The sequence below is a fragment of the Pempheris klunzingeri genome, chromosome 10, assembly GCF_042242105.1.
Source record: "Pempheris klunzingeri isolate RE-2024b chromosome 10, fPemKlu1.hap1, whole genome shotgun sequence".
Lineage (NCBI taxonomy): Eukaryota > Metazoa > Chordata > Actinopteri > Acropomatiformes > Pempheridae > Pempheris > Pempheris klunzingeri.
The window spans coordinates 18,083,036-18,097,629 of record NC_092021.1 but is presented as its reverse complement, the minus strand read 5'-3'; the positions used below and the strand labels follow the sequence as shown (position 1 = coordinate 18,097,629).

Genomic DNA, 14,594 nt, shown 5'->3' with positions numbered 1-14,594 from the left:
ATAACAGCACAAACTTAAATAGGTGATTTGCAAAGATGCATTAGCCTTGCTACAGAAAACTTGTTTATTAATTATCACACACTTGTAATATTATATACTTCATATACTTTTAGGAAAATATAATCTTAACACTAATTTTGGTCATTTTACAGGAAGACAAGATACTATATTTACCTTTTGAAGAATAAGGATTTTAAAGCTTTGGTCACGCCTTCTAAAATGTGAATGTCCTAACAGGTGAAAAAAAAAAACTGTCAGAGGTGCATCTCTGTAGATTTGGTAAACCTAAGCTTACATTTTCACTCTGCAGGTAGCACAAACACGTTTCTGCAGGTTAGTAAAGCATCTTGGTTACATAATGTGTACAGCTGATGACACATCTACTATAGTAAAACACCTACTATAGTAAAATACATGTGCAAATAAATGCATTTCTAGGATTGTGCAAATATCTGAGTTGTGCGTATAATTTTTTTTTGAAGGTTTGGATGGCTATCCACTGCTTTAGCATATGGCTGGCTCGTCCACAGCTTGTGCTCCCTCTTTGACAGCTTTCACACACTTCGCCATCGTCTGGGAGGCTCTGCTTATCGGATCTGTGGGTAAAGATTAAGAGCAGATTTAACATCTGCACACTTAAACTACTGTGAAGGCCAAACAATTAACATAACAATAGATCTAAACTAAAAAAATCAATGGGTGTTTATGATACTATGAATTTTTTTTATTGAATTACTTACTAATTTAAAGTGAAAATTGGATTAAAATATGCATTTAAAATACTGTAATGTAAGCAAAAAGCTGCTACAGTAGTGAACGATGTTGCAACACCATGATAATATTTGGGATGGTATGCTGTTTTTATTTTTGTTTTGCAGACTTATTTTAGAGCTGGGAGTCTGGGTTTTGTACCATTCTCTTTTTAATGACAAATTTAACTAAGGAGCACTTTGTTCATATAAAAACATTTATAGAAGTGCTACAAATTACTAAATCATATTTGGCTGCAAAATTGTATTGTAATTATAATTCCCAAATTTTTCTGCAGAGGACCTTCGAGTATCTACAGCAGATGTACAGCAGAAACTGCTTCATCACTACTTGTGTCATTTGAGTGATGGTGTAGATATTCGATGGAGTTTTTTAGCACATATATTTCATTATTTTGACTAGCATTGAATTTTACGAAGGCCACTTAAATCTGCTCTGTACCAGTTAAAAATGTTTTTTGGCCATTTCTACAGAAAAGACGTTATTTCACTCAAGTTTTCTGTTTTTTGTCCCTTCTGCTTTCTATAATTTGCTTTTACCATTCTTTGAACACACATTTTGCTCCCAAAGAGATGAACTCTTTTGATTAATGGCCCCACGGCCCCATTACAAATTACCATTTCGGTCCACTTAGGTGTATTGCTCTGAGAACAACAAAACTGTGAGCATGTTTGTTCTCTCCAAGTGTAAAATAACCATTAATTGTCCACTCTGAAATAATGGAAAATCAATCTGAAAAGGAGCCTTTTATCATATTATTAACTAGTTAAAACAAAAAGCTCAGTCAGAATACAGACAACTAATTGTGAAAGAGGCTTCCTTTCATTTAAAAACTGTGGTTTTAAACTTTACTCATCAACATTGTCCAAGAAATACAATTTCTTCACATAAATACACCAATTACTTTGTATTTCAGAATATGTACTATCTCTACAAATATCCACATCATGTCAAATAGTTTCCAATAGATTAAAAATGATTGTGGGTGCTGCAGGTGGCTTCCCTTCTTAACAAATGCAGAAGTTACAAAAAAAAAAACTCGATCAGCTTAAACTACAAAACCTATAATATGTGGCATTGTTATTAGTATTACTATATTAATATTCGTTCCTATAAAATGAAATAAACATAAACATGATTATATTGCAATTAAGGGATTGACACAACACTGTTGTTTTCCTGGAGGATTTTGGAATGAATTAACATTTAGACTAGATTTAGTGAGAGCACCAGTGACCCACCTGTCATATAGAAGTCCTTCACGGTAAGCAGTGGGGGGACTAAAGGCTCAGTAAGAACAGCCTGGTTCACTGCCTGAAAGAGATAAGCCAGATATCACCATAATCATGGAGACCAGCGGGCAGCAAACCAAGATAAATCAAGTGAATTAGCCAACATAAAAAAATGTTTAGCTTTATTAGTGGCTTCTCTGTAATTAACTGAACACATGCTGGAGGAAGATAACAGCTGACCTTAGACAACTCATTAGCCTGCTTAAAGTAGTTGGCCTCCTCAACGTCGTCATATCGCACCAAATTTGGGGAAACCTCTGCCAGCCGGTCACGCACTTCGTCGAGGGTGTCATATGGAAGAGTCACTCCTGTGAGCTTAAAAAGGAACACACGTTTAGTTTTATATCTCATTATTTAATGTAACATGATTATCTTTTATTGCAGTTTACTTCAGATATGGCTCTGATGATCTTCCAGTCCTCCCTGGCCATGCCTGGAGAAGTCACAGCCACTTTGGTCTGCTGGGCACGGCCTTCGGTGTTCACATAGGTGCTACATTTCTCAGTGTACGCAGCTCCAGGAAGTATGATGTCAGCCATTGGTGCACCGACGTCGCCATGGTGACCTAGGCAATTGAGCAAGAAAAACTTTTATGCCTCTTTACATGGAGTCTGCAAGTCTTTACTGGACTCCATTCAGTGTTCAACTGGGCTTGAATATATGTGACTGTGTGACTATGCTACCCTCTCTCAAACCTACTTAAGGCTCTGGGCTGGTGCTAGTGCCTGTTCGCAGTTGGGTCAACGAGTGAACCCTCTGAGAACAGAGCCACGTCCATACATCAACGTATACGTCTCAGTTTTCCTAGCAACATCAGCGCCTACAGTGCAAGGAGACACTTTTTTTGGAGGGGGGGTTAAATGGCTGACCCTAACCCTAATGTCACAGAGTTTTACATGGTCTTGGTTGGTCATGAGAATCCCGTCCCAAGCTCCTGACGCAAGCATTTCTTGGTTCTGGACAGGCAAAACATGGGTGCCCTAGAACCGGCCTTCAAATTGCCATGGAGGAAAGGCGGTGAGTGAAGCATACAACATATGCACCTGCATTCTTTTAAGTTTCATTAAGTTTTCATTACTCAGATCAAAATGTCAGGAATTACACTGCATTCTGAGATGCCAACCATACATGAATGCAGATGAAAAGAGTCTCTGCCGCTGTGCAGTAAAACAGCTGACCTTGATAAATTATGAGGCTATCCTTCGGGAGGTCTTGGCGAGTAATGCAGCCAGCATCAGCTCCTAGTAGGAACAGAACTTTGGGTGGGTTCTTTCGGATAGCCTCCACTCCGAGCTTGTACCCAAGATCAAGCGCAGCCACTTGGCTGGCAACCCTGAAAACACAGATAAAACAGCACACATATTACAGTTAATATCCCTCTTGGACACTGACCTGCTACCGAAAGCTTCCCCTCTAATTTCCAAGACTATGACCTGTGAAGCACATTGAGAACCTTCCAGGAATCCTCCACGCCACTGCTGACGCGAGCGTTCTGAGCAATGGTTGACGCAGCAGCCATTATCGCAGCTCCATCCTCTCTCTGCAGGCAGCTACTTCCAACCACAACAACAGGATGCTGCGCTTTAGCCATGACCTGAAAGAGGAGATAGAAGAGCCAAAATTAGGAGACTTTCAAGTTGATGGATAACATTTATTGCCTTACTGAGGGCTCTCAGTGTCACCTGGGCAAACGGGTGACGTCCTGAAGCAATTTCTTGAAGAATCTTAGCAGACTCCCCAAGATGGTCGTATGTGTAACTTAGGTCCACTTGCTTTCCCACAAGGGCCACTTGCAACTCATTGTGAAGCCAGCTGAATCAAGAGGTACTAGATTATATTATTGTACATGCATTTTTGATTCTAACTCAGATTTACTAGTCTGTATTTAAAGCATTTAACTTACCCTTTTCTGATTCGTGCATTGAACAGAGGAGCCTCATAGCGTGGGTTTGTGCCAACCAAAAGCAGCAGGTCAGCTTCTTCAATGCCAGCAATGCCAGTGTTTAGAAGATAGTTTGAACGCAGGTCAGATCTAAAGAAGACAAGGTAAAAACAGAAAACTGACATCAGGGCTATCTTAACCAGCTTTATCTCATCTTCAATTTTTACTTTTTTTACAGTCTTACCCAGCTCCAGCCATTGGGAACACCTCCTCAGTGCACAGGTTGTCACTATTCAAACGGTTCAGCAAGTCTTTCAGGGAGATGAGAGCCTCTGCATCCACCAGGCCTCCGACAACAGCAGCAACATCATTTCCTTCAGCTCCTTGCAACTGTCAAAACAGATGCTGTTTAGGTCGGCCTTGGTGGTACACTGTTGCAGAATGTGATTTCATCATAAGTTACATACTGCTCCAGCAACTCGAGTCAGCACATCCTCCCAGGTTGTGGAAACCAACTGCCCAGACTCATTTTTCACCATTGGCTGAGTAAGCCTCTGCCTCTTGAGTCCATCATAAGCAAACCTGTCAGGATGGGAGCAAGGACGAGTTCATTAAGGACGCAAACATCATACACAAATATATTTATGTGAGGTAAACTTGGTGTGAGAAGAAAGGAACCTGGTTTTGTCCGAGATCCACTCCTCATTAATATCCTCATTAAGACGAGGCAGGATTCTCATCACCTCACCCCCACGAGTGCTCACCACAATGTTACTACCCACAGCATCCAGAACATCAATGGATTCAGTCTTCCTGCAGAAAGCCAGAGAGAATAAATGAGTGGAAAAACTAACCTCACACCCTAAAAAGTGAACAAAAACTGAGGAGCACAATCCAAAAAACCTGGTCTCCCAAGGGCGAGCCGTGAACGCGTATGGTTTAGAGGTCAGGGCTCCCACAGGGCATATGTCAATAACATTCCCAGATAACTCCGACATGAACATCTTCTCCACATAGGTCCCAATCTGTAAGTCATTGCCTCTGCCGGTGGTGCCCAGGTCCTCCACACCTGCTATCTCACTGGCAAAACTGTAGGAGCACAAAAAAAAAGGTACGTTTACTTTTCATATTCTAAATTTAAACCGCAGCTCACTCTTGAAATCGATGTGTGACTCACCGCACACAGCGAGTGCACTGGATACAGCGAGTCATGATGGTTTTGATGAGAGGGCCAATGTTCTTGTCCTCCACGGCTCTTTTGCCCTCTGTGAAGCGGCTCCTGTCACTGCCGAACTGCATGGACTGGTCCTTTAAACCAAATGGCATTCAGATTTATTAGGTAATTTTATAATAAATTATAAATTCAAAAGAAAACAATGTTGTCTACACACAATTTAGTCTATCTAGTACACATTATATTGGTAGTGATTAAATTTACCTGTAGATCACATTCACCTCCCTGATCACAGATTGGACAATCTAATGGGTGGTTAGCCAGTAGAAACTCCATCACACCCTCTCTGTGAAGCAACAGATTTGAATATAATTATTTCATACATAGTATTTATATATGGGAGTGTCAACTTGACAGTGTTTCTTATTGTATTATCTTTGTTTAAAAATGGAATACAGACAATTAGGTTAGAGAGGGTACAGAGCAATACTAACTCTAGTCTAGCCTACAGTGTCTTACTTGTGAGTTTGATCCTACCTGGCCTTTCTTGTTTTTTCAGAGTCGGTTAAAATGTTCCAGCCCTTCATGACTGGCATTGCACAAGCTGCCACAGGCTACAAGATCAATGAGAAACAATCACTGCTTATTTCAGGTAGGTACAGTCCTGTCTCTGTCATGCAAGGCAAACAAACACTGGAAGACCAGTTTGGTTGTCAAAATAGAAACAAAACACACAAATAAACTTACCTTAGGAACTTTCTCTATCTCCACAAGACACATGCGACAGTTTCCAGCGACCGACAGACGCTCATGGTAGCAGAAGCGAGGGATCTGCATTCCTACCTTCTCACATGCCTGCAGCAGAATTGAGTCACGGTGTTAAATCTGATATTATAGCTCAAGATATCTGGAAATTAGCCGCCTTGTGCAACTGTATGCATGAATCCAACATATTACCTGCAACACAGTAGTTCCTGGCTCCACCATAATAGGCTTCCCGTCCACAAACACCTCCAGGAGGTTACTGGCAGGTGCTGTGGCTGTCGCTGCAGTGCGAACTTCAAACACAGACAGAAAAAAAAAAAATATCATGCAAATCTTCCCTCTTCTCTTTTTATCCAAGGTCTCTTCCTTTTTTAATCAAGAAAACAGCTACACAAGCTGAGATAATTAATGTCACATTATATTACAGTGTTTTGTGGTGTTCCAAACTATTGCCACTGACTGTTGGCCAGATTGAGCCTGCAACAGCCTGGCACCAAATGTGGTAGCTGGCAAATCTGTAATCCTGACGATAATCCATCAGAAGAACAAAGTGACAAGGGTGCTGGTGCTTGTACGCCATCACACAGTTAATAAAAATGGGTGTTCTGCAACAGATACAAGACACGTATTGTACGCCACGAAGGCATGATCAATTAATCTGTGGATGAAGAGGCATATTGTTACCATTGTTGGCTGCAGACGCACCCCCTTTGGTGGCTGCTGGAAAGAGACTCCGGCTCACAACAGGCAAACGCAACATGCTGAAAGAGAGGCGACATCACGTGTAAGGTCCTGGCAAGCTGACACACTTTTTCTCACAAGGCTTATGTGGATAATGTTATTCAAAGATGCTGCGTGATTTTAACCCTCCGAGCGAAGACCAAAACAAAAACAAGAAAGTGATGTTAGCTAGCTGAAAACCAGGACAGCCCATTTATTCTGCGACGTATGATTTCTGTCTTTACAGAACATGTGTGAAACTATCCAGGTTTATGCTACAGGTTTAAATTAGCGAGTCATGCTGGGAATTTATCGACACATCAATCTAAACTGTAGGTTCACGTTAGACAGCCCAAGCTAATGTTAGCCGAGACTGATGCAACTTATTGATAGCTGCATTAGCTCGCGTCACTGTCATGTTTTAACGTTGAGTAACATGAAGTGATAAATGTAAATTGCCACCGTCTGAACCCATTTTTAGGGTTTTTAAGGTTAGATTAAATCCACAACGTTAGCATACGTTGCTACAAACAAGCTAACGGAACATATAACATCAACCGGACTACCGTTAAAGATGAGTATTTTTTACCAGCTTGTTAAGTATTAAGGAGCCATGATAAACATCCGCGCCTCGTTAAGGTTTTATAATAATATTTGATAGACTCTGCAGTGACCGGTTACTTACCCTGCCAGGGTTTGTCCTCATGAGACTGCCTGCGACGCAGATTGCGCACCGTCTTGTTATTGTGCTGCGTCACGGATTAAGTAATCCTCAATGCCATAATCCAAATAGGAAGACTACTTTTCAGTGAGTACTGACTAATCGATAGAGGCGTCCAACGCGAGTCATAGCTGCAGTGTAAACCCTCTTCCTAGCAGATGCCAATGTGTGACAGGCTGTGGTGATGTGGCAGCCTTTAGTGCACATGTGGATTATTGGTTTTCAGCCATTTAAAGTCCATAAAGTGGATTTAAGTGTTTGTTTCCTTTCTATAGTTTTTTTTCCTAATCCAATAATCATCCAGTAACGAGATGGTACTGCACACCAGAGAGAAATGACAGGAAAAGAATCTGTAAACAGACCACTGGGAAATGGGAGGAAATGCACATCTAGATTTATCTCAAAACTGGTGTATGCTGGCTGAGCCTGTCAAATTCTAGTCTGCGTGCTCATCAAACATCAAAATCTACTTTATAATGAGGTCATGACAGTCTCCCCTAACAGCAAGTCAAACATTATAGAGAAGATATTCAAACACACTGCAGTAGGTGTTCATAATAAGAATTTTATTTAGATATTTAGTTGGAATATATTAGAATAAAACATTTATACTCTCAACTAGTTGAAATATCTTACAATACTTTAATAGGTGACTAGCAATCCGTATAAAACTACATAAAAACATAATGTTAGACTACAAAAAGAATTATATTTCTAAGAACCAAAGATGCTGTGCTTCAAGATCATAATAAAAAAAAAATCACAAAATACACAAGATGCATTTGATGAAAGGCTGCAGTTACTTTAACTATCAATTAATCTGCTAATGTTTTCCCCTCTATATCTATAAAATGACAGAAAATAGTGAAATGTCCATCATACTTTTCTTGAGTCAAAAATGACATCTTTACATTGCTAGTTTTGTCTGAGCAACAGTCCAAAACCCCAGTTACATTCAGTTTACTACCACAAATGACAAAGAAATTGAAGCAGCAAATTCTCACAACTGAGAGGTGAAAACAAGGGAATGCTTGGGATTTTTATTATTTAAATGATTTAAATACTTAATTGATTATCAAAATAGTTGCTGCTCAGCTGTTTTTAGCTTTATTTTTTTAAATCTTGCCTCTCTGTATATCACTTGGGTTGGGCAGATTAAAAGTAAATGGAAAGATACTGACTCCATGTGCACGTTATACATAGTTCTACTCAACTTTTCCACTGAGAATAATTATGCATTACTCTGTCCAAATGAAACAAAATAGGAAAATCTTAACACTATAGCTGGAAAGAACAGCTATGGTGATCCTCCACATTGACACTACAGTAATAACCAGTCTTACTCTTGTGCTTTTCATGGTCAGCTACTACAGCCTGAGGATATTTGTAATCATAGAGCTGATGAAACCACAGGCTCCTCTGGGACACTGTCCTGGTGAACTCCTGTCACAGACTCCACCTCAGTGGCCGAGATCGACTGGCTGAACTCTCTCAGTGAACTCTTCGTTAAGTCCAGGCATGCACGCTTCAGGATATGACGCACCTTTTTGCCCAGGAGCATATACAGCAGGGGGTTAATGCAGCTGTTAAAAAAGCCTAAGCTGGTGGCCAGAGGAAAGCCAGCTTTCAGTATGTTTTGTAGGTATAACGAGGAATGCATGGATAACTCCATTAAGCTAAAAGTATGAAAAGGTGCCCAGCATAAAAAGAAGGCCAGAATTACTGCAGAGACTGTTTTGGAGAAGCTGGACAGTCGAACCGAGCCTCCAGATCGATTCACTTTGATTGTCAGAAGTATGCCGGTCACACATATAGCGGTAAAAGGCAAAAGGAAGCCAACAGTGGTGCGAATAACCACTATTGTAATGTGTCTCATGGCTGCTGTGTGTCCGTCCTGTGTGTGGAAGTTGTTGAAGCACACCACCTTGTCATGTAAGCGCATGGTGTCGCGAAAAATCAGCGCAGGACAGCTCATGGCGGCAGCTAGCACCCATATGCAACAACATAATACCCAGGCTCTGTCCACAGTGCGATGCCTCTGACACCAGTTGAGGTAGACCAGAGACACATATCTGTCTACACTGAGTACTGTGAGGAAGAGCACACTGGCATACATGTTCATCACGGACACAAATGAGTTAAGCTTACACATGGCCACACCAAAGTCCCAGTGGAAGTCCCGCAGTATGTAGTCAATGTAGAGGGGGAGAAAAAGCACAAACACAAAGTCTGCGATGGCTAGATTCAGCAGCCAAACACTGTTGATGGTCTTTTTGCTTTTAAATGCTGTCACCCAAATGACAGTTCCATTTCCGATCACACCGAGGACAAAGGAAACAATGTAGATGACCACTGAGATAATGTGCATAGCTTCTGTCTGTCTGTGGTTGACTTTAAGTTCCTCCAAGTCGCCGTACTCCAGGTAGTAGTCATAGGTGTAGTTTCCATAGTCCTCGATGGATTCATCCATTGCTGCTAGGATGTGACCTCTGTGCTGACGTTATCTGTGGAAACCTCAATATAAGACGCATTCCTGTATGATGGTCTGTAAACACAGTAGTTTAAAAATTCTTCATGCTTCATAATGAACCTATATTACATGTTCTAACCTTGTTGAGTTGTCCTCTGAAAGGATCCAGTTGCCTGTTTCGTCCCTCTTTCAGATCATTCGCTTCCTGTGTTGATGTTATGACTGGGTGTGTCCTGAATAATCCTGGAACATAGTGTCAAAATCCATTTGGATCAGCAATGTGGACAGTGAGATGCCGCACAGATGAGGAAGAGAGAGTATGATTCATACTGTGTTGTCCTGTAAGTACACATGGCAAATTCTGTATTGTTACACAATTTATACATGTTCATCTTTTCCAAGGTTATTACTGGCCACACAACTGGGTGAAAGGTTATATTTTGTCACATATTGCCAACATTTGTATCATCATCACGGCCAGAATGGGGCCCATGGCCACTACAATCTTTACTCAGATTAAAACCTTTTTTAATTTGTGGTTCATTTCTTGGGTATTTGCAGTCGTCACTGCATCTTGCATTTCAACTGTATTCATAGTTAGCCTATTAAGAAACTCTGAAAAACAAAAGCTTAAGTTTAATAATGTAATGAAAAATAGATGATAGACGACCAGAACAGCATTAAATATAAGAATTAGCTCCAATCTTGAATAGGAAAAGGGGAGTATGGTTGAATAATACCATAGATCTGACACACCATAGATGTGTTGAAAAGAATAGCATCGGAACAGACAGAAAGTATAAAATACTTCATGGACAAAATGCTGTATGCAGAATCAGTGCAATCAGTAAAAATACAGAAACCTGTTTCTAAAAGATAAGAATAAACCCAAATCTCAAAGAGAAAAAGGCATACTATCATTAGACTGTGCAGTGAATGTAGTAAAAAGCCTACTACAAAGTTTAGAAACTAAATACAGAATCAGTGCATTCAACAAATAAACGTGAAGTAGAAGTTGTCCAATAATAATAAGGAGGTCACTAAATCTTGATTTAAAAAAAATCTCAGTAAACAACACTGTTTATATAACAAACACTGAACGTAGTCTGTGGGAAAGGAAATGACAGTTCTCAGTATTAAAGTTAGTGCCACATATACACTATAGGCGTGCTAATGGTATAATCATTAAGTGCTCTGTCGTCCCGTTGTGGAGAAGAGAGTGCACAGCTTACCTAATCCTGCAGCGCTCCCTTTTAGAAGTATTCAGATAAAAAAAACACACACACACACACACACACACACACACACACACACACACACACACACACACACACCGAGAGCTCCCGGATGACAGTGACGGCGTGTTTTAGCGCTTTAGCTCCGTTTTCCTGAGCTTCGTCCGACGCTCCACACTCGGCTGCAAAGTCTTTCTCTGAGTCCATCCAAACCAAAGTGTGGGTGCAGAGGAGCTGGGATGTAGCAGTGGGCGCGCCCGGCTGACGCGTCAAACATGGGCCACGGAGAGAAGAAAAGTTATTGGTCACCCGCACGGAGTGAAGAATGCTTTCATTCAGTGGAGCTGCGGCTGCTTTTCACTACAGCAGACTTTTCCCCTCAGTGATTCAACGGAAAAGTTTTGAATATTGTTGCCACATTTTTTGTTGACACACAGCAGATTGGTTTTTTTTGGCTCGAGTCCTATTTCAAGGCTGCTCATTAAAAGAGAATAAGTGTGCAGGCGGGCTTATTGCACTGTAAAAATGTTTGCTAAAACAACTCTGGAAAATCCAGTGTTATTTCAACCCTGTCCGCAGACAAAACATTGAAGTTGGATGGATCTGCAAATGCCGGGTTATGTTCTGTGCCAGCATATTTTAAATCAATTATTTCTACAATGTCAGTGCATAGTGGTTACAATGAGGTTAATGCATGCTTACTTTATGGCACCTCCATAAAGTTGAACTTAACTTAAAAAGAAAAAATGAAGAGTTGATATAGCAGGGGCTGAGATACGGTATGAGTCACGCTCAAACCTGATCATCTCTTAAACTCCATCCCCCAGTTAATAATCTAAACATGTGAAGTCTTGAGCCCAAGCAGAGATACCCGGCCGACATCATTAGGCGTTATTTTCTCAAACTCCTGACAGCTCCTTCAGAGCCGCAGAAGATCTTGATGATGATGAGCTAAGTAATGACCAATATTTCGGTAATACTCGTGCATGGCGGCTACAGCATGGTTAAGGTATGGTTAAAGGGATTCTCCAGATGATGAAGTAATGGACTCTCATTAAGTTGGGGGATTTACAAATGACAGATTTATTGAACAAGTGGTCAAAATGGATGCAAAAGGGGCAGAAATATCCTGTGAGTCAAGATCCAAAAGGCTAGATCCTTCGCTCCACATAATGGAACCAAAAGGCTTTCCTCTATTTCACAGCGTTGAAGTGTTACTCATGAGCATGTGGTCACAATGTGGGAAGTCATGTACACGAAATGCTTTTCATTCATGTGGTTTTGTTGTGAGAACTCTGTGGATAAGTAATGCTGCTCGGAAACATGGACGCCATGGCCAAAGATAAACCAGGGGTTATAGTCATAATAATAGTAAGGTTGTTGTAGCACAGGGCTTTTACAGTTCGCGCATAGATAAAAAGCGGTTACTATCGGTGATAGAGGCCAATGTAATGTTAATGCAGCAAATGTGAGGCCTTTGGGAATGTCAACATCTTCCTCAACATAGAATGAAAAACAATATATGACTAAAATTACAAAATATTAACATACCATCTACCAAATAATTATCTTGCATGGCCTCAGCCATTTCTCAAAATGTCAACGAGTCACAACATGTGAACAACGTGGCGCTCATATGGACACTTAGTATGAACACAATAAACACGACCCCATTTGAAGGCTCCATTAAACCCCTTTTGTCTTTCTGTCCACATCTTTAAAAAGTCAAGCCCCAGTTTATAACACAGGCTCTCTGTTTAAAACTGGCAAGTTAGAAATCTAACGCCCAAACTCAGACTTTACAAAGCTCCACCAGAGCTACAAAAGACACTGCTGCAGTATGATGTGATATCCTTTACCTGATTCACTGTGGATGTACCCTTTGTCTTCTGAACGGGAAGTAAATCACATTGAAAATCAGTGAAATTACTTTGCACACAAAGATGATATAGTTAAAGTCGCAGTAAATTACTACAGAAATTAGAATCAGCTGACCTTTGAAGGAGAGGAATTTGCTGTCATTAAACACAAATTTTAATCGTTTCATATTTTACCAACTCTGCTGCTTACTAAGCTTTTTTCATTTCATCAGATAGACAGACTCGTCTCAGTTGTCTCTATCTCCAGCGACCCAAAATGACCATCTCAATCCTCTTTGGACCAGTCAGCCCTGAGGGGGGAGCTGTCACATACTCAGATCGCTGTGTGTGTGTGTGTGTGTGTGTGTGTGTGTGTGTGTGTGTGTGTGTGATCTGCGCAGCCTTACAATAAAATCTACAAATCATGCAATGTACTGACTGATTATAGTCAATTGCCCAGTCATCTAGTGTTCCTTAAAGATATTCGGCTATTCTAGTCAGAGAGAGTCTAACTGGAGAGGGCACAGTAAGTGTCCACACTGGAATCATCATAACTTGAACAGCAGCATTCATGCTCTTCCTCAAGTAACAAGCTGGGTCCACAGCCATCAATCTTTCATTTCATTTTACATTTACTTCTGATATGGATGTCTTTGGCATAGTGTTGCCAAGAGTCTGTGCTGCTGAGACTCACGCTCACTCACTGTCACAATTGAATAGAATGGAGCCATCAGCCATACTGCCCCCACTGTATTCAACAACACATTATCTGCTGTGGAGAACTTCAGGATTTCTGACATCCGCAATCTCCCAGGACCGGCCCAACATAGTCTCCTTCATCACAAAGGCCCAGCAGAGGACGAACTTCCTGCACCAGTTCAGGAAGCTCCGTTCAAGAGCTGCTGATCCAGTTCTACTCTGTAATCATCCAGTCTCCTCTCTGCACTTCCATCACTGTCTGGTTTGGATCAACCACCAAACAGGGTAAGAACATCCACGACTTATATATGTCCACAGTCAGGAAATGGGCAGGAAAGATCGCCGCAGACCCATCACACCCATCACACAACTTCTCCCCTCTGCTATAGGCTACAACTCACTGTACGCCAAAACAACAAGACATAAGAACAGTTTCTACCCACAGGCCGTCACTCTGATGAACAGTTAATTTTGCATCAGAAACAATAATTATGCAATAAACCTGTACACTTAACACCCACTGCACTAAAAAATTTAATTATATATGTTGTAGTTTAAATACAGTTTTAACAGGTGCATGTCATCATTGACAATTATAAATCAAAGTATGCTGTATATATTGTATACATGCATATAGTGTCACTGTTACTTCATGTATATAAAGTATCCTGTTACATTAATCTAGTCTATATTTGGACCACCATGTCATCATTTTCACTGTCCCAGCCTCCCTCCCTAGGCAACGTCATAAGCGTACCTTCAGGGACACTAAATCTGCCTTTTACCACCTCAAAAACATCTCCAGACTCCATCCTTCTCTCCCTGATTCTGTGGCTGAGACCCTAACCCATGCCTTCATCACATCCCGGCTGGATTATTGTAATGGAGTCCTGTTTGGGGTCCCCAACAAAGCCCTGGACAGGCTCCAGTATGCACAGAATTCAGCTGCACCAAGCTGCACCTGCACCAAGCCTTAGCAGCACATCACCCCCACCCTCATGCACCT

The 14,594-nt window shown here is 41.0% G+C and overlaps 2 protein-coding genes across 2 annotated transcripts; both read right to left on the bottom strand.

The window, feature by feature from the left end:
• Nucleotides 1–50: 50 nt before the first annotated feature.
• On the bottom strand, nt 51–7,372 carry LOC139208013 (NADH-ubiquinone oxidoreductase 75 kDa subunit, mitochondrial-like). The gene is made up of 19 exons (XM_070837549.1): nt 7,290–7,372; nt 6,569–6,645; nt 6,077–6,177; nt 5,867–5,974; nt 5,657–5,733; nt 5,384–5,465; nt 5,123–5,253; nt 4,849–5,034; nt 4,624–4,758; nt 4,413–4,527; nt 4,190–4,335; nt 3,967–4,095; nt 3,746–3,875; nt 3,497–3,657; nt 3,242–3,396; nt 2,453–2,628; nt 2,244–2,378; nt 2,013–2,085; nt 51–596 (listed from the first exon to the last, which is right to left on the bottom strand). The coding sequence occupies exons 2-19, from the start codon at nt 6,642–6,644 to the stop codon at nt 505–507; spliced, it is 2,208 nt and encodes a 735-aa protein (XP_070693650.1). The 5' UTR covers nt 6,645; nt 7,290–7,372; the 3' UTR covers nt 51–504.
• A 623-nt stretch (nt 7,373–7,995) lies between these two features.
• cmklr2 (chemerin chemokine-like receptor 2) lies at nt 7,996–10,145 on the bottom strand. Its single transcript, XM_070838190.1, has 2 exons — nt 9,935–10,145; nt 7,996–9,829 (listed from the first exon to the last, which is right to left on the bottom strand). Exon 2 carries the CDS (start codon nt 9,793–9,795, stop codon nt 8,716–8,718), a length of 1,080 nt encoding a protein of 359 aa, XP_070694291.1. The 5' UTR covers nt 9,796–9,829; nt 9,935–10,145; the 3' UTR covers nt 7,996–8,715.
• Nucleotides 10,146–14,594: the final 4,449 nt, after the last annotated feature.

What these genes read in the sequence shown, in the direction of transcription:
- LOC139208013 (XM_070837549.1), bottom strand. Translation starts at nt 6,644, where the DNA reads ATGTTGCGTTTGCCTGTTGTGAGCCGGAGTCTCTTTCCAGCAGCCACC. An exon ending in CAGTGCACTCGCTGTGTGCG is followed by an intron (nt 5,035 to 5,122) that starts GTGAGTCACACA and finishes GTGCTCCTACAG; the next exon opens with TTTTGCCAGTGAGATAGCAG. An exon ending in TTCCCAATGGCTGGAGCTGG is followed by an intron (nt 4,096 to 4,189) that starts GTAAGACTGTAA and finishes TGTCTTCTTTAG; the next exon opens with ATCTGACCTGCGTTCAAACT.
- cmklr2 (XM_070838190.1), bottom strand. Translation starts at nt 9,795, where the DNA reads ATGGATGAATCCATCGAGGACTATGGAAACTACACCTATGACTACTAC.